Source organism: Notolepis coatsorum (genome assembly GCF_963971535.1).
Source record: "Notolepis coatsorum genome assembly, chromosome: 9".
Taxonomy (NCBI): Eukaryota; Metazoa; Chordata; class Actinopteri; order Aulopiformes; family Paralepididae; genus Notolepis; species Notolepis coatsorum.
The window spans coordinates 51,335,416-51,355,096 of record NC_140173.1 but is presented as its reverse complement, the minus strand read 5'-3'; the positions used below and the strand labels follow the sequence as shown (position 1 = coordinate 51,355,096).

The following is a 19,681-nucleotide window of genomic DNA, read 5'->3' as shown; positions in this document are numbered from 1 at the left end:
AGTGACCCAGCATTATAGCATTAGTGTTAGCAGCGCGCTCCAGGATCGCTTGGAAACCGTCCACTTCAGGGGAACATTCACCAAAACATCCCGCCCCTGGCGCCGACACACAACTCAGTTGTGTAACAAAACAACCAGCATTACTAACACTAGCATTAATGCCTGATGACACAGGGCCTACCTGTGTACGAGCCGGCTCGATAGCCAAACCTTGCACGCTGTCCCTCGATCTGCTGCCACAAGACGAGGAAACATCAGGATAGACCCGACGTGTCGTTGGAACATGCCGCGAAGATTCCAGGGGTAAGCAAATCTCCGGTAAGCACTCAATATTACGCAATTTCTCTAAACTTTTCATGACAACTAGTTGCCATGCGCATCCGCATCCGCATCCGCATCCGCTATGATGGAAACGAAAATAGAGGAAGAGCGAGTGGTGACCACGCCTAGTGCTATATAGTACGTAGCACTGGGGCGGGCCTGGCAGGTGCTGGGTGTATTGTATTTATTCGTTGATGGAATACACTAGGTACTGGAGATGAGGTATATCTCGATGGCGAAGAGCAGGACGCGATTCGCCAGTACGACTAATATAACAATAGACAACACCCAAACAACTGCCTCTTTGAACTGCTGCGGTCAGGCAAGCGATACCGGAGTCTCACCATGAAGACTCTGGCAAGAGCACTCATTCAAGGGTACTACGACTATGCTTGCACCTCATGGTACCAAAGCACCTCAAAGTCGCTAAAAACAAGATTACAAACATCACAAAACAAACTGGTCAGACTACTACTTGACCTTACCCCCAGAACCCACCTCACCCCTGCCCACTTTGACAACCTAGGATGGCTTAGAGTAGACGACAGAGTACAGCAACTTGCAATGGGCCTGGTCTACAAGATACACAATATGACTAAGGTACCCATGTACATGTCAAAATACTTCCCAAAGGTCATTGAATACCACAACCACTACACCAGAGGAAGCTCAACAAATCATGTTAAACCCAGATTCGGCTCAAACAAGGGACTAAACACGTTTTGCAATTATGCCACATCAATGTGGAACGCCCTACCCAAAGCTGTAAAGGAATGTGAATCCCTACCCACATTCAAAACCGCTCTTAAAGAGCACCTACGGGAGGCTGCAATTAGAAACTGGCCACCGTAAATGCCCAAACCCCCCACCACCTCCTAATAGACAGTCTCCTCCCCACCGCATGTATATATTCTCTCCCCGCCGTATGTATATTTCTCTCCCACCCACCCACCCCCTCCAAATGTACAGTCTCCACCCCACCGTATGTATATTTCTCTCCCACCCACCCACCCCCTCCTAATGTACAGTCCCCTCCCCATCATATGTATATACTCTGTCAGGATCTATGGGTAACAGTACTGTATATTTGAATACCGTTTATGTCACAAATATATCAGTACTAAATACCTGGATGTCCCTATGCCATAAATGTCATGTATGTTGTGTATGTCATAAATGTCTATATGAATTGAAAATGGGGGACCCTGATGTAAACAAGACAAACGTCTTTCTCTGGTCTGCATCCCCTTAACAATTGTGTGTATTGAGCCATACTGTATTGTAATTTGTACCCATTCTGCAATCTGTTAAATAAAGTTTTCATTCATTCATTCATTCATGGCAAGCACAGAGAGACTCAGAAGGAGCTTCTATCCCCAGGCCATCAGGATGCTCAACGACAATAACACTATGTAACAAACCATCAAATACACTCACAGCACACACATCCACACGTACACTACTTGTCTAATAGACAACAATGTGTTATATTTAATGGTTCCATGTCAAATATGGTAACACTCCAGTGTGGTATTCCCCAAGGAAGTTGTCTTGGACCCCTCCTTTACTCTATATTTGTAAATGATATGCCTTATGTATTGGAAAGTGCAGGTACAGCGATTTATGCTGATGATACAACTATATATGCATCCGCTGAGAGCACAGAACAAGTGAATAAGATACTTCAGAGTGAATTATTTATGATTTCGAATTGGATAACTGAAAACAGACTAAAATTAAATGTAGCAAAAACAAAATGTCTTATACTCGGCTCTAAATATGCCTTAAGGTCGGAGCATAGACTGAGTCTCTCATTACAAGACGCTGGTATTGAACAAGTGAAGGAAGCCAAATTGTTGGGTGTAACTATTGACGAGGCACTACTTTGGTCTACCCAGATTAATAACATGGTTACCAGGATGAGTAGAAACATCTCCATAATAAGAATAAATGCCTACCTCCTAACGAATACAACAATTAAAATGCTAGTACAATCTTTAGTCTTGTCCCATCTTGACTACTTCCCAGCAATTTGGTCTAGCGCGTCAAAGCAAGAGCTTAGTAAACTCCAGCTCACTCAAAATAGAGCTGCCCGACTCACTCTTCACTGCTCTATAAGGAATAGTGTGGAGGGAATGCCTTCTAGACTGTCGTGGATGAGGGTGGAGGAGAGACTAGCATGCAGTTTGATTAGGTTTTTAAAGAACATTTGTACCTTGGGTAAACCCACTCAATTGTATTCTATGCTTTTATCCACCAATGATAGACATGACCATAATACCAGACATGCTTCAAGTAGTCGCTTCACCCTACCTCTGCCTAGAACCAACACTCTAAAGAAAACTGCAATGTATAGAGCCATAACATACTGGAATAGGATCCCATTACATATTATACGGACGGAAAACAAGGACAGTTTCAAAAAGAAACTCAAAGGAGCCATAATCCGGAAGGAAATTAATATATGTCATGCATGAGTGTAGCTGCAGCCATGTTATCCAAAACTTCTTCTGATTACTTTGTGTGTTTTTCTTTTCTTTTTAAAGGTATGGTGAAATTGATGTTTTAGTAACATTGATGAGCATTCTAAAAGCAATTCTTAAAAATATTCAATTTTAAAAACAATCTTAAATTGTATTTAACACTGTATTTTGTATTTTGTTTTGTTTTTTTGTTCTCTGTTTCTTTGCTTGCATGTAATTTTAGCCATCTTAATTGTTAGTTTCATTGTGTATTGTATGTTGAGTACTGGCTTTTAATAATTAGTAACATTGATGAGCATTCTAAAAGCAATTCTTAAAAATATTCAATTTTAAAAACAATCTTAAATTGTATTTAACACTGTATTTTGTATTTTGTTTTGTTTTGTTTTCTGTGTCTTTGCTTGCATGTAATTTTAGCCATCTTAATTGTTAGTTTCATTGTGTATTGTATGTTGAGTACTGGCTTTTAATAATTCTGTTTTGCAACAATTGTTTTTGTATGTTTTTTGTGTGGACCCCAGGAAGACTAGCTGGTTGCCATGGCACCAGCTAATGGGGATCCGTAATAAAATAAAATCAAACCCTCACTTTAAATAAACAACTCACTGTAGCACCCACTTTACCCACTTTATATTTATTGGTAAAGAGATTTGCACTACAACTCATACCTCATTACACCTTACCCTAAGTTGTACCTCATCCCATGTCTGCATTGTACTGTATAATTGTATTGTAACTCAGTTACTTTTTTTTCTACTCTGCATTGTATATTGTATATTATGTATATTGAACACTTTTGTTTACACTTGTTTACATACTTTTGACTTTCTATTTTATACTTATCTATTTTTATCTAGCACACTCTCAGGAGCAAAACAGAAAAAAGCATTTCATATAAAAGTATTCTGTATCTTTGTATGACAACTAATAAAGAAACTTGAACTTGAACTTGGTTTGAAAAGGGGGATGGAAGAAGCTAAGCTTATGAATTTCCATTCACAACATCCTGACCATCAATTGCTATACATACAACATGTAACATTGCTCTGTTTCCCACATTCCCCCAACATCTCAACAAGACAATGAAGACATACATGAGTCTGACTAGTTAATACATATTTTATATTCCTTTTAATGCCAAACGTCATGTTCTCCCTCCTCCTTATACCTTTCCAATATTCCTTTTTTTTTTTTTTTTTTTACTTTATTTTAAACTGGTTTATGTTTTACTCAGTTTAACCTCCTCGTCCAATCCATTCCATAATCTCACTCCACAAACAGATATGCACATAGATTTTAGAGTGGTTCTTGCACCCGGTTGCTGGAGTTTCTGTTTCCCTCTAAGATTAGAATTCCGGGCCCTCATTTATCAACGTGGCGTACGCACAGATATGTGCGTAACCCGTGCGTACGATCATTTCTAAGCAAAGTGTGGGATTTATCAATTTGAACTTGTGCTTGACTTTGTGCATATATTTAAGCACAGGTCGGACCATGCGTAGCTGGCGCCGGTGGTAGAATATTTTTACAACGCGGAAATAAGCACTGACTGCGCTCCGCGTAACTCAACTCGTTATTATTTTGCGCATATATTGCAGAAATACGGGAACGTTTTGATTATATTTAAAAGGCTTTGCCATTGTTAAACGTAATAAGTGGAACCCCGAAGCTGTAAGCAGAATACAAGTCATATGAACACCCACGATATAGTGTTCTTCCCCCTTCCTATAAGAAAGAATAAAAAACGCATTGCAACGAGAACAGACTGAGGTTATTTGTTTAGTGTATGTGTATACAAAACCCTTGCAATAAATGTGTCTTAAATGAATGAAAAGCATACATGCTCTGGACACAGAGCATATATCGTGTGGGTGATATCATGACTTGTATTCTGCTTACAGAATTTCACTTATTTAGTTTTACAATGTCAAAGCCTAAATCAAAACGTTCCCGTATTTCTGCAATCTATGCGCAAAATAATAACGAGTTGAGTTCTAACAAAGAACGTATTACATGCTGGTATGCTGATAGAGTAAACTATGATATGAATATGATATGATATAAAGGTATACTGGTCCGTCCGCGAGGATATCGAGGACTCGGATAGCCATTAAATGAAATTTGAGAATATAGGCTTAAGCGACGGCCTATAGCCTATACATATTATTTAATGTTTTCATAAGCGTAAAGATACAACAGCTAGATTAATGATCAAGTTAGTTTACTGTATGCAGGCTTCGCAGGGCTGTGTGTTATTATATATGCGCAAGTTACTGTTGCATAATGTAGGCTGGCTGCTATTATATGTAATTCATATAGGCTACCTAATACCAACAACAAAATAGATTGTATCATATGCCTCTACACACATTATATTATACACATCATATTATATCTTGGTTCGGCAGCGCCTCTGTGAACAATCTCTCAGAGTTTGCTCCATCAATAAACAAATCCAGTAATGTGAACGGGATTGCACTCGGTCAATGTACAGATAATCTGCGATGCGCATTTTGGCTGATAATGTGCCGGTGGCCGGAGTCTCATTCAGGCCTAATTGTATTTACCGTAATTCCTCTAATAGTAACCCCGGCTTGTATTTGTTTCAACTGTAGCGGGTACCAGGCTTGTATTAGGAGGAGGCCTGTATAAGAGGGAGGCCTATATTAAAAATTTTCAAACGGATCATAATGAATAAATCAACATTTTGTGTCAGTTTGAACCCAGTAAAATGTACTGGGTTCATTTATTGAAACCAAGTACTGTATGAAATGGTAAACAGTGCAATTACAGGTGGTCACTGGTCATTTCAACGTTTTCAAAGTGAAATCAAGTAACTAGCTCAGTATGCAGCTCAGTATATTAGTAACCCGGCTTGTATTAGGAGGCCGGCTTATAATTGCTTAGCTCAAGAGCGCACCCGGCCATTAATAGAGACCCGGCTTGTATTTGAGACCCGGTTACTATTAGAGGAATTACGGTAATTCAATTGTAATGTTATTACTGGGGTATCTAAAACATCACTTAAATGCAGATCAGGGTTATCCACTGAAGCCATAATGACTCTGACCAGAACCACGGGCTCATGACAAGCACACATAATAGGCATTGTAGAGCGCAGAGTTGGCGTGCTGAAATTGATTTAATTTCAGTCATTACAGTGCCTAATGTCGGGTCAGCTTGTCATTTATTTCTGTCAATGTGCTGGTTCTGTAGCAGGACTGGGTCAGTCAACATCCTTGGCTCCCGGCGCACCGAAGATAGTCTGCAGTCTGCACGCTCCCTCCTCAGCGGAGTTGTCTGTGAACTTGGCAACTTCATTGGATTTATTTATTCTCTAAAAATATCTATAATCATACGATTAAATATTGTTTAAAATAAAACGCTAAATACTATTATTCTGTGTGTCATGTTTCCAAATAATACAGGGAAATGCTGTATACGTTCAATTTGTTGGTTGGACCTCGGTGATCAATCTCGCTCTCAGTGAAGTCTCTCAGAGTTCGCTCAGGTTAGTCCACTTTTCCACATTTCATGGGGGTGTTCCATTACCGTATATGGTTAATCGGGGCGGTTCTGGTATGCAAATACTTAAAACAGTGCACAAGCTCCAGCTTAGGAGCAAGGTGATATTTATCAAGACAACTGTGCATAGGACCTGTGTACGCACGTGTGATAAATCCCGTTTTTTTTGTGCGTGCACACATTAAAAATTCTGTGCTTACGAAAGGAAGTAGAATACTTTCTAAGAAAATTTGATAAATGAGGGCCCTGGTTCCTACCCTCTCAGTGAACCGATATTGGATGGGAGTTGGAAGAGAGTTGTGTGAAGCTTTGAACATGATTTCGGCAGTTCTAAGTATGATCAAGTCCCATAATTTAAAAGCCTTTTTTTGCAGCATATAAAGAGGTGATATATTGGAACGATAAGAATTACCCCAGACTTCCAGGCAATAGTTTAAATTGGGACCACAAGTGCGTGGTAGAGGATGAGAAGTGACCTTTGGTTGACAAAAGCCTTGGATCGATACATAATCCCCACACTTTTGGCCATAGAAGGTCCAGGGTTCAATTCCCGCTTGGGGACCAGGTTTCCGCGTTGCCAGGTACCCAGGTGGGGTATCTCCCGGGCCTTTCTGTGTGGAGTTTGCATGTTCTCCCCGTGCTCGCAAGGGTTTCCCCCCCGATAAGATAAACCCAATGGAAAAACATGCACAACAGATCGCTAACGCTGTGGCGTCCTTGACTAAGACGGACAGGAGCACTTGGATTGGTCCCCGGGGCGTGGCTCACGTTGACGCCCTATCTGCTCCCGGCTGCCCATGGGGGGAAGGACAACGGGATGGGAAAAGTACAGAGAGACATTTCATCGGCGACTCAGTGCATGTGTGTGTGTGTTCCTGTGGGTCGCCCATCTCGCGTGTGTGTGTTAAACTGCATGACAAATAAAGACTTCTAGTCTAACCAATTATTATCTTGGATTTTACTTGACTGATGTTTATCCTGTAAAGGAATGTGGTTTGTTCTACTCTTTCAATACACATATTGTCTATCATAAGTTTCACTGTTATGTTACTATTGCGCTTTCCAAATAACATTAATTTAGTTTTTAGTTTTATGAAGACATACTACTGTGTGTGTGTGTGTGTGTGTGTGTGTGTGTGTGTGTGTGTGTGTGTGTGTGTGTGTGTGTGTGTGTGTGTGTGTGTGTGTGTGTGTGTGTACCCTACGTACCTCTCTATGCTGGCTGCGTATGAGGACACAGGAGAACTCTTTGGCCTCTGCCGCCAAGGCCTCTGATGCAAACTCCCTAAAAGACGGAAGACACAAGCGCCGCTTTTGAGAGGACAGAAAAGGTGCCGAAAGGAGGAGAAAACAAAATGTGAATTCATACACCTCCTTATCGGTTATCGTACACGTACCTGATTTGGAGTCAGAGTCCGCCGAATATCTCCTCCCGTCAGTGGTGCTCACGCTCCCATCACTGTAGTCTGAGAAATTGCCTCTCTTCCCTGTCAAGCAGTTAAACCGCCAGGTTAGAGATGATGTAAGGTCAGAGAGCTACAATGTTTGATACATGTTGTTGTGTCTCTGGCCGTATTATCCCATGGAGCCGTTTGGCCAGAACTCAAAGAGGATGGTTTAGCCCAGGTTGGCTACTCTTAAGTAGCTACTTACAGGCTCTCCCAAGGAGCCTAATCCTGGCCTAGCTTCAGGTTAATACCTTAATCCTATTCACCTGTGGGCGGGCTTTATCCCTCGCCCGGGGAACAATGCTATGATATATTGTGACAACCTCTATAAAGGTTAGATTTAACCTTTTTTTGGCTCACTACAGAAAACAAGCTAATCCGGGGGATTAGGGTTGTCGGCTGTAATTGACTGACTACTAGCCAAACTTCTTCCATTGATAAAACATACGAGCGAAGGAGAGGAAGAAAACCAGAGAGGACCTGATGAGGAAACTCTAGTCTCATAGAAAACCAGAGAGGACATGATGAAGAAACTCTAGTCTCATAGAAAACCAGAGAGGACATGATGAAGAAACTCTAGTCTCATAGAAAACCAGAGAAGACATGATGAAGAAACGCTAGTCTGATAGAAAACCAGAGAGCACATGATGAGGAAACTCTAGTCTCATAGAAAACCAGAGAGGACATGATGAAGAAACGCTAGTCTCATAGAAAACCAGAGAGGACGTGATGAGGAAACTCTAGTCTCATATTAAACGTATTCAAGTGACAGAGGGGGGGGGGGGGGGGGGGGGCTACCTCACACGGGCCCACGATTCAGGATGATGGATTGAATGGCCCTTCTAAGGCTTCTCTCCTCCACACTGCCTGTGGAGCTTTTTTCCCTATTGTTAGGTTTTAGTGAGTTTTTCCTTACCTTCGCGTGGGGTATGTCTGGGAGCAGGGTTCGAAATTAACGGGGGCTTGGGGCAAAATGCCCTCGAAAATTGACCAAATGCCCTCGAAAATCAGTTAAGGGGGGCAATAAAAGCCCCCGACAGTTTACTAATTATATATATAATTATATGCTCTACAGTGCGAGCATTTCCCTCGTATTTGCCCCTAATAATATGTGTGTGTGCGAACCGGAAAAATCATTTACTTGCAGTGTGCGAGTGAAGATTACAAACAGCTCCGCTGTTAATAGTTGAGAAACTGGACTGAAATTCAGTTTTTGGGTGGAATGCCAGGTTTGTTGCAATGAGGGATTTTTTTTACAGGGTGCTTTGAGAGGTGCTGCGAACACAGATAGGGGGAGAGCTCTGCTTTCATCAAGCATATTAAGCATTACACTGCTATCTTAACGTTAGCAAGCTAAGCATCTGCATAGCGCGACCTGTGTAACGTTAAGTAACTTGTGTTCGGCGGGGAAAGACCGTTCCATTTGTAACACAACTTCAAAGAATAACATCCAAATCCGATCCCGATGCGCATTTCCTTCATTCCACAGCGCTGAGCGCGCAACGTATTTCATTGATACTCTGGCCAGAGCCTATACTCAAACGTTCCAGTGCTGTATCAATTTGAAACAAGCCTCTTGATTGTTGGAATTAGGGATGTTAAAAATAAAATAGCTAATAATATTATTCAATATTAGACATTCATTGATCCAGAGGCAACCAGCTATTCGTCTGCTATTTGTAGATATATCAAGACAACAACACAACTTGCCCTCAGGGACAATCATTTAATCTATTTAGATAGAGTATGTATGTATTATTTACAGATAATTGAAGGTACCTCAAAACATGAAACCAAGCCATGTCACACATCGTGTGTGTGTGTGTGTGTGTGTTACTTGAACAATTGTCACTGTGCTCCTAAATTTCTTTGTGTGCTCCTAAATTTGTATTTAGATTTTATTTATTAACATTTTATTTAGGAGCACATGTGCTCCTTGGGAAAAAGGTTAGCGTAGAGCCCTATATATGGAGACATTAACATTACGTTATCAAACATAGGGACGAAGACTGTAAAAAAAAGTGTCAACAATGTTTTATAATCTTTATGTTAATTTTCATTATAAAAATTGTGCCCCCGAAATACAAAAAAAAGGGGGGCAAAAAAATCAATTAAGGGGGGCAAAAAAAGCCCTTGAAAAAAAAGTTTATTTCTAACCCTGTCTGGGAGCATGGCCGTAGCCAGCTATGAGGTCACCGAGGTCCGGACCTCGGTAACTATTTGTAACTATTAAAAAAAAAAAAAAAATTATATAATTTTTTTTTTTATAATTTTTTTTTGGTCAACGACCGGCCCACTACTAGGCTGAGACATCGGCCCATTGGTACTGACTGACACTGGGCTGGCCCAATCACATCTCTTACTAAGCACCCCCCCCGCCAGTCGTGCAGGTATATGACTGAGAGGGGGGCTGGTACATGACTGAGATGGGGCTGGTACATGACTGAGAGGGGGCTGTGGTACATGACTGAGAGGGGGCTGGTACATGACTGAGAGGGGCTGGTACATGACTGAGAGGGGGCTGTGGTACATGACTGAGAGGGGGCTGTGGTATATGACTGAGAGGGGGCTGTGGTACATGACTGAGAGGGGGCTGGCTGGTACATGACTGAGAGGGGGCTGGTACATGACTGAGAGAGGGCTGGTACATGACTGAGAGGGGGCTGGTATACATGACTGAGAGGGGGGCTGGTATACATGACTGAGAGGGGGCTGTGGTACATGACTGAGATGGGGCTATGGTACATGACTGAGATGGGGCTGTGGTACATGACTGAGAGGAGGCTGGTACATGACTGAGAGGGGGCTGGTACATGACTGAGAGGGGGCTGGTACATGACTGAGAGGGGGCTGGTACATGACTCAGATGGGGCTGTGGTACATGACTGAGAGGGGGCTGGTAGATGACTGAGAGGGGGCTGGTACCATGTATTGTGCATCATTGTAGGTCAAACCATTAAAAAGTTAATTTCCACGGCAGCCATTTTGGATTTTGGTCTCTCACAAATTTCCCCCGCCTTTTTAAAAAATCCATTGAGAAACGAAGTGCCACAGATGACCCAACTACTAGGTCCATATCGTATCATCATAATATTATTTTTTAAATCATTAGGATAAGGGTTCCCTTGATAAAGATGCATGAAAAGGCTGTATAATATACAACACCAGTAGCTCAACTGCAAAAACTGCTTTTTTATTTGATTAGATTTATTTGGAAATTAAAAACACATCATAAAAACAAATGATCTTGACCAATTTGTATTCCTGAGGATATCACCTAAAAGCATTCATTAACCAGCATTAACACTTATTTCCAAGGTGGTCCTCGATGGAAGACATAAAAACACAGCACATTATTGTGAGGTTTTGCCCGCTGCTCACTACCTTTTCTCTGTCTTCTTTAAGCCTACTGTTAGGAATTCCCTACTCACTCTCTCTAGCCCCCACCCTCTCGTTCCTTACCCTTAGTGGCCACACCTGTTTGATATTCTATTATCTCTCGCACCTGTGATGGCAGGCTAATTAGTCCCCCTGTGGGCTTTAAATACCAGGGCGCTTCCCCTCGTTTTGGCGTGGGGTCGTGTTGTATACTTGCCGAGTCATATTCTCTAAACATCTAGACTCTTTCGGGAGATCCTCTGTCTGCCTATGCTGTTCCATTCTCCGGCGTCGAGATGTTTGCTCCAGCCTTCGCCAGCTGTCGTTGTTGCCTGTGGGGGAGACTGGTCTGCGCTCCCTGTACTTCCACGGGAGGCACCCCAGCGTTCCACTGCAGACCCCCGCGCAGCTGTTCGTCCTGACGCACATCCAGACCAGCGCAGACGCTCTCCAGTCCTCAGCGCGCAACGCGCATCTTCCAAGGACGCTCGAGCTTGGCACGCTCCTCCGTACCAGCGCACTGACGCGCATCTTCCAGACCTTCGAGCTTGGCATGCTCCTCCGTACCAGCGCACTGACGCGCATCTTCCAGACCTTCGAGCTTGGCATGCTCCTCCGTACCAGCGCACAGACGCGCATCTTCCAGACCTTCGAGCTTGGCATGCTCCTCCGTACCAGCGCACAGACGCGCATCTTCCAGACCTTCGAGCTTGGCACGCTCTCCAGACCTCAGCGCGCCGACGCGCATCTTCCAGACCTTCGTGCTTGGCACACTCCTCCTCGCAGACGCACCCCGAGGCGTCTCTCGGTTCCGACGCGCACACCAAGGTGTGGCGCGCACTCTGTTCCTCGGCTCCGACAGCGGCTACCCGGTGGACGACGCTCTCGCCACCGCCACTGTCCCGACGCGCACACCAAGGTGTGGCGCGCACTCTGTTCCTCGGCTCCGACAGCGGCTACCCGGTGGACGACGCTCTCGCCACCGCCACTGTCCCGACGCGCACACCAAGGTGTGGCGCGCACTCTGTTCCTCGGCTCCGACAGCGGCTACCCGGTGGACGACGCTCTCGCCACCGCCACTGTTCCGACGCGCACACCAAGGTGTGGCGCGCACTCTGTTCCTCGCTCCGACAGTCGGCTACCCGGTGGACGACATCCTCGCCACCGCCACTGTTCCAGCACCCTGTTCCTCGGCTCCGACAGCGGCTACCCGGTGGACGACATCCTCGCCACCGCCGTTGTTCCAGCACTCTGTTCCTCGGCTCCGACAGCGGCTACCCGGTGGACGACATCCTCGCCACCGCCGTTGTTCCAGCGCTCTGTTCCTCGGCTCGGACAGCCAGCCACCCGGTGGCGATGCCCTCGCCCCGTTGCTGTCCCTGTACCATTACGCATACGCCTGGGTGAGTTTTGATTGTGATGTCACTCACTCAGCGTAGTGCCCTTGCCCCCGTTCCCGCTGCTGCCCCTTTACCTTTACGCATACGCCTGGGTGAGTTTTGATTGTGATGTCACTCACTCAGCGTAATGCCTCTTGCCCCCGTTCCCGCTGCTGTTCCTGTACCTTTACGCATACGCCTGGGTGAGTTTTGATTGTGATGTCACTCTCCCAGCGTATTGCCTCTGTTAGTTAGTTTGGACATTTCATCTCCCAGCGTAATGCCTGTTTTGGTTCTCACTTAGAATAGTATTTTTGGACTTTACATCTCCCCCTGTGTGTTTGTCACACGAAGATATTATTACTTTGTTCACTTTGTTATTTGGACTGTTCTGCACCTGCTCTGTTTTTTCCCTTTTGTGCATTAACTCTCCCCTCTGTCCTGCAGAGCTGCCCAGATGTTTTCCCACCAGTCCCCAGTTCCTCCCTGTCCCCAGCCCGCCTCCGCGGTTCTCTGTCCCCAGTTCCTCCCTGTCCCCAGCCCGCCTCCGCGGTTCTTTGTCCCAAGTTCTCCCTTTCTAGTTCCACCTAGTTCCTGTCCCAAGTTCTCCCCTTCTAGTTCCACCTAGTTCCTGTCCCAAGTTCTCCCTTTCTAGTTCCACCTAGTTCCTGTCCCAAGTTCTCCCCTTCTAGTTCCACCTAGTTCCTGTCCCAAGTTCTCCCCTTCTAGTTCCACCTAGTTCCTGTCCCAAGTTCTCCCCTTCTAGTTCCACCTAGTTCCTGTCCCAAGTTCTTCCCTTCTAGTTCCACCTAGTTCCTGTCCCAAGTTCTCCCCTTCTAGTTCCACCTAGTTCCTGTCCCAAGTTCTCCCCTTCTAGTTCCACCTAGTTCCTGTCCCAAGTTCTCCCCTTCTAGTTCCACCTAGTTCCTTGTCACTAGTTCTCCTAGTCCCTAGTCCTCTGTTTCCCAAGGCGTTCCCTTAACCTTCCCTTAGGCGTTCCCTTTACTTTCCCATAGTGTTCCCTTTTCCTGCCCGCCTCTTAAAGGCACTTTACTTTCCCCTCTTGTGTTATTCCAGTGTTTTGTGTTTTCTCCCTTAAAGGGACAGTGCCCTTTTTCCCTGTTCTAAATAAATATCTGTTTCTTGGCAAACCATCATACCTGTCTTGTGTTGTGCGATTGGGGTCGGTTACAAACCATAACAATTATAGCCTACTCAACTGCAAATTTTTCCTCAACTGCAAAAATGTATGCCTACTTATGTATTAGCCTACAGGGAAAAACACATTCACAACAGGCAGCAAAGTTTGTTTTCAGCCAAGTATGGTAATAAGGTAACTATTAGGATATATATGGTATGGATTACTTACTCTTAATAACTTATTACTATCTGTGGTAGCTCTAGTCTCCACCTACACAAATTGTTTTTGTGCTGTCCATTGATCATGCACCTTCACGTGGTAGGCACATAGGTCAAACTCCCCAATCAAACACACCATTGATTTAATTGCCATATAAGATGAATATAAAACAAGAATGTGATCTATTAACTGTGTAAACCTTATGCAATATTCATCATTGATATTTGAATACTTGAAATCTGTATGAACTGAGTAGTTAGTATCAAATGAAATAAGATGGAACTGCTCCATACATTCATTGAATAAACAACTATTTTCTCATTACCAGTATGGTATTGTTTAAATTGTACAGCTTTTTGCACATCTTTGTCAGGGGATTCCAACAATTCTGGACCTGAATGTACCAGTTAATTGTAATCATCTCTCTCCTTATGTCTAGTCAAGCCAGGTTGTGGAGGAGAGAGACAGGGATGAACAGGCTATAGACTACGTTGCCCATCCTGAGCCTGCTATGATGCAGGTGTTTTTACATCACCACCCAAAACAAGATTCAGCCAAGAGCGAGTGAGTACACTGGTCCACTTGTCCATGGCACTTACTACCCAGCTTTTTAATGGGTTGGGGGGGGGGAATAGTACAGTAGGTACGCATATTTAAGGGGACCGTAAGGATGGTGTACTGGTGGGTGGTGTCCGACCGATTATAGTGGGCCGGTCTGGGCCAAAAAAATAAATGGACCTCCCTAATTTCTAAACCCTGGCTACGGCCCTGTCTGGGAGTGCTTGCATTCTTTCATTTATTTGCATTCATCTAAAAAAATTTGGACCTTATGGTGTTCTTGTTCTGTTCTTGACTTATTGTTATGTTTTCTTCTTGACTTGTTTAAAGAAGACCTGTACGGCCCATGGGGACATTAACGTGTGTTGTCGGGCCTTATAAATACATTTTATTTGATTTGATTTGATAAGATCAGGGGTGAAATTTGTTTTGATTGGATCAGGGGTCAGTCAAGGGTCAGCTGGTTTATACTATAACTCCTCTTCGCCATTGCCAGTGAGACAAGTGGACACCGAACGTAAGGTTATTCTATAACCCTAGTTATATGAGTATAGCGCGCTCTGCTCTTTATGGAACTATCCCTTTATCCACTCTAATAATGAATCATTTTCTCCACATGCACACACCCATCCGCCTGGCCACACCCACATCCGCTCCTCTATATAAGCGGGGTCGTGGCCACACCATCAGCTCCTTCCCAAGTCTTTCACCACCGAAGGCGAAGACCACGGGGTCCTCAGTGAGTCAGAGCAGAGCACTCGCTATACTCATATAACTAGGGTTATAGAATAACCTTACATTATAGATCATATAGCTTACAGTCTGCTCTTTATGGAACACAGGAGCTGAGCAGGGCGGAAGCTCGACAGATGTACCCGCTGAGGCCCCCCACAACCGTCAGAACCGGGGAGGACCCGAGCCCCCTGGACCCCCCTAGTGGAGGACGGGAGGGAATCGGATCCGACTGTGCGAAGAGGGTTTAGCACCTCAAACGCACAGGGTGAGCAGAACGTGGGACTTACCTTCATTCAGAAGGACCCGCGACCACTCAGGCGTGCATCCCACATGCCACCAGGGAACGGACGGGAAGCAAAACACCTCCGTCACAGCCCCCAACATCACGGGGTCGAAGGTCAAGAACCCAACCCTGTGGCAAGGCCGCAGCAGCGGAGCGCGGAGGACGTCCCAGCCCTAGGACAACCTGAGGGCCAGGACCCCCCGGAAAAAGGGGGCCTGGTGAGGTCAATGAGGCCGTAGCATCGGGACCCCACCAGACGGTCACTGGTGACACCACCCCCCACATCGCCAGCGTATTGGACAGGGCCCAAATCAAGAGCAGGCCCTTCCCCCCTCGGCACGCCGCTCTGAAGCACTCTACAAGAGGCTACTCCCCCACAACACTGCGGGCCAGTCGGCGTGCCAGGGAGACAACCCCCAAGGAGGTTGATCCCTCAATCCAGGCAACAGGCCCCAAGAGCAGAACTCAAGTTCAAGTTCAAGTTTCTTTATTAGTTGTCATACAGAAGTACAGAATACTTTTATACAAAATGCTTCTTTCTGTTACGCTCCAGAGACTGTGCTAGACAAAAATAGATAAAAAGTATAAAATAAGTATAGCAAGTATAAAATAGAAGTCAAGTATGTAGACAAAAGTGTTCAGTATATACATATATACAATGTACAATGCAGAGTAGAAGTAACTGAGTTACAATACAATATACTATACAGTGCAAAGCAGAAATGGGATGAGGTACAATTTAGGTATAATTTACAGTAAGGTGTAATGAGGTATGGGTTGTAGTGCAAATTCTTTACCAATAAATATAAAGTGTGTTTAGGTGTTCTAAAGTGGGTAAAGTGGGTGCTGCAGTGAGTTGTTTGTTTAAAGTGAGTGTGTGCGTGTGGATGTGTGTGCTGTGAGTGCATTTGATGGTTGTTACATAGTGTTATTGTTCATTGAGCATCCTGATGGCCTGGGGATAGAAGCTTCTTCTGAGTCTCTCTGTGCTTGCCATGAGACTCCGGTATCGCTTGCCTGACCACAGCAGTTCAAAGAGGCAGTTGTTTGGGTGGCTGGAGTCTTTGATAATTATCTTAGCCTTACCCATGCACCGCGTGTTGTAAATGTCCTGGAGAGTGGGAAGCCCCCCTCCAATTGTGCATTCGGGCCACTCTCTGTAGTCTGCTACGGTCTATTCCCAAACCAGGAGGTGATGTTGCCAGTCAGGATGCTCTCTATTGTGCATGAGTAGAAGTTCTTAAGGATCTTCTGACTGACTTGGAACTTCCTTAGGCACCTGAGGAAGTAGAGGCGTTGCCGTGCCTTCTTCACAACACTGTCAATGTGTGTGGTCCATGTCAAGTCCTCGGATATGTGGACTCCGAGGTACTTAAAACTGTTCACTCTCTCAACCGGTGCCCCGTCGATGCTGAGGGGGCTGTAGTCCCTGACCCCCGACCTCCTAAAATCCACAATCATCTCATTTGTTTTGCTGACACTCAGGGAGTAGTAGAGAGGCTGTTCTCTTGACACCATCCTGCTAGAACCTTGACCTCCTCCAGGTAGGCCCTCTCGTCGTTTGCAGAGATCAGGCCCACCACTACTGTGTCGTCAGCAAATTTGATGATTGTGTTGTTGTTCCGCTGTGCCACACAGTCATGTGTGTACAGGGAGTAGAGGAGGGGACTCAGAACACAGCCCTGGGGGGCCCCTATGTTGAGAGTGATGGATGAGGAGGTGCAGTTTCCTGCTCTCACCACCTGGGGTCTGCCTGTCAGGAAGTCCAAGACCCACTGGCAGGTCCCTGAGCTTGGCTATGAGTTTGGAGGGGACTATGGTATTGAATGCTGAGCTGTAGTCGATGAACAGCATCACATAGTTCCCCTGCCTCTTGTCCAGGTGTGATGCTGCTGTGTGCAGCACATGGGCTATGGCGTCCTCCGTGGACCTGTTAGGGCGGTATGCAAATTGCAGGGGGTCCAGGTTGATGGGGAGGGAGGAGCAGATGTAGCCCTTTCCTAGCTTCTCAAAGCACTTCATGGCTATGGAGGTGAGAGCTACAGGGCGGTAGTCGTTGAGGCAAGCAGGCTTGGATTTTTTGGGTACAGGGATAATAGTGGACTTCTTCAGACAGGTGGGGATGACAGCCTGTTCCAAGGACAGGTTAAATATGTCAGTGAATACCGGGGCCAGTTGGTCGGCACAGACTTTTAGGACGTGGCCGGGGATACCGTCCAGTCCTGCTGCCTTCCTGATATTCACTTTCTTAAAGGTCCTCCTCACCTCATGTTCTGAACTCGACCTGTGCCTGGAGCACTGCGGACTAGACAGGCGCCTAAGGGATCTACTGTGAGAACAGTATCCCGGCGGAAGGAGTGTTCGGTATGCTGTGCACCATGTCATAACCTCCACAAACCCGACCCCCCAATCCAGCGGGGTCGAGGTTCAAAGAAGAGGCTGACACAATTGGCAGACGTCATGAAAGATGCGGGGGCATACTCTCGGGCAGACAGGGTCAAGCCCGGCCTCAACCCGAGAGTCGACTCTGCTACCAACACACCGGAGAACCAACCACCCCCCATGTTTAGTTTAACAGGAGGCGGTTGTTCCCTTAACCCACAAAGAAAACTCAGAAACATACCTGCGTGTATACACAGGCTATATAAGCAGCACAAGTGTTTCAGTTTTCAAAGGGTTAACCCAGGCCAACAGGTCGACGAGAACAAGTTCGGACCTGGGCCCGGCGGACCGGGACCTACACAGGGATGCCTAGAAGAGTTGACAACAACCTCCCCGACAGCCCCCTCCCAGCCCCATCCTAGCAGGGAGGGAGGGGTGAAACAAATGGAGAGGGACCAAGCCCCCTAACACAGCGCAAGGTACAACACAGTATGGACCAAGCACGTTGCTGTTAAGGGCAACCCGTGGTGACATACATACGACACACACATCCACGACATCAATCCCCGCGACGCCCGGCCCGACCCGGCATTTCCCCCCCGGAAAAGCACAAAGTCCTTCGGGGTACCAGAACAGCAGATCTGCGCCCCGGCGGACAACGGGTTAACTGACCTGGTCCGGCGCGACCAGAACCAGTCCAGCGTCCTAGTCACGCCGCCATCCCCAGTCCTAAGAGGGGGGTAGGTACGCGTGTCGATCTAAAACATCACAGAGGGCGCCACCAACACGGTCAGTACGCAAATGCACTGCTCCTGGTGGCCCACCTCATGGGCGTGAGACCCCTCCGCCAATGTTTTGATCTACTCAGTCATCTCCCCCCGGAGATGCACGTGAGCCGTCAAGTCTAACCTAGTGCACTGGCGCTCGGTAGAGATAAAATCTCCTTCCCAGCCGCCCGCATAGGAAAACGCCGTTTCTACGCCCTCCGCCAATTGGGCAACCAAGGCACGCCAGCTATAAAGTGGTTTCACATGGAAAGCACCCAGGGCCAGCGCTATATGCACGTCGAGAAACCCCCCCCCCTTCCCCCTCCCTGTGACTCGCTGACCCCTCAGCCGACAGGGAGACTGACAGGCAGGAGGTCCCACCTCCCGGCCAATCAGTAAAGGGGGGAGGGGTTATTAGTCCACCCCTTATGAACCCTCACCCCTGATACGATGCAACAACAAAGCAGAGCCATGACACCAGTCGTAGCGCGCTACATGAAAGCGCATTACACCTGTTAGGGTAACAGCTTCACATTCTGCACGCCAGCCACAGACGATAACCTCGTTTGTGCAAAAAACTGGCTTTATACACGGCTTCAGGCTCATGTGCGAACTTGCCACCTGAATTTTTACACCTTTACCCTAAAGTAAGAAAAAACAGACCAAAGAGAGAGGCCAAAGGCCTTGGTACAAGAGCTATACATGTAAACTTCTGTAGGCTAACACCTAACCCAGTTGTGGACTCAATGCCACGTTTACTTAAACGTGAACATGATACACACAACCCTCTTTCACAATAAAAACAGAACGGTGTTTACCAGACACAGCGGCATCGGCAGTAAGCCCCTCGTTGTACGCGGGCTGCAGCCGACTCGAGCTCGGAGATATTCCCATAACGAAACACCAAACTCGCATCCCTCGTGCCGTGTTACGTTCTGGTTACTGACTACGGTCGGGAACCACCCACCATTTCTGTCATCTGTCACCTGACTGCTGTCACTTGTTTTCCCTGTCATTTAGTGCTGTCACTTAGGGGTTGGCTTCTGATTGGCTGTCACAGGG

The 19,681-nt window shown here is 46.0% G+C and overlaps 1 protein-coding gene across 1 annotated transcript in view; it reads right to left on the bottom strand.

The window, feature by feature from the left end:
* ptpn20 (protein tyrosine phosphatase non-receptor type 20) overlaps window positions 1-19,681 on the bottom strand; it is a gene marked incomplete at both ends in the record, with an annotated part of 317,069 nt that overhangs the window by 289,448 nt on the left and 7,940 nt on the right. Inside the window, 2 exons of the mRNA XM_084321867.1 lie at window positions 7,539-7,614; window positions 7,727-7,816. Of these exons, the coding sequence (XP_084177993.1) occupies window positions 7,539-7,614; window positions 7,727-7,816 (166 nt within the window). The remainder of the gene's footprint in view (window positions 1-7,538; window positions 7,615-7,726; window positions 7,817-19,681) is intronic.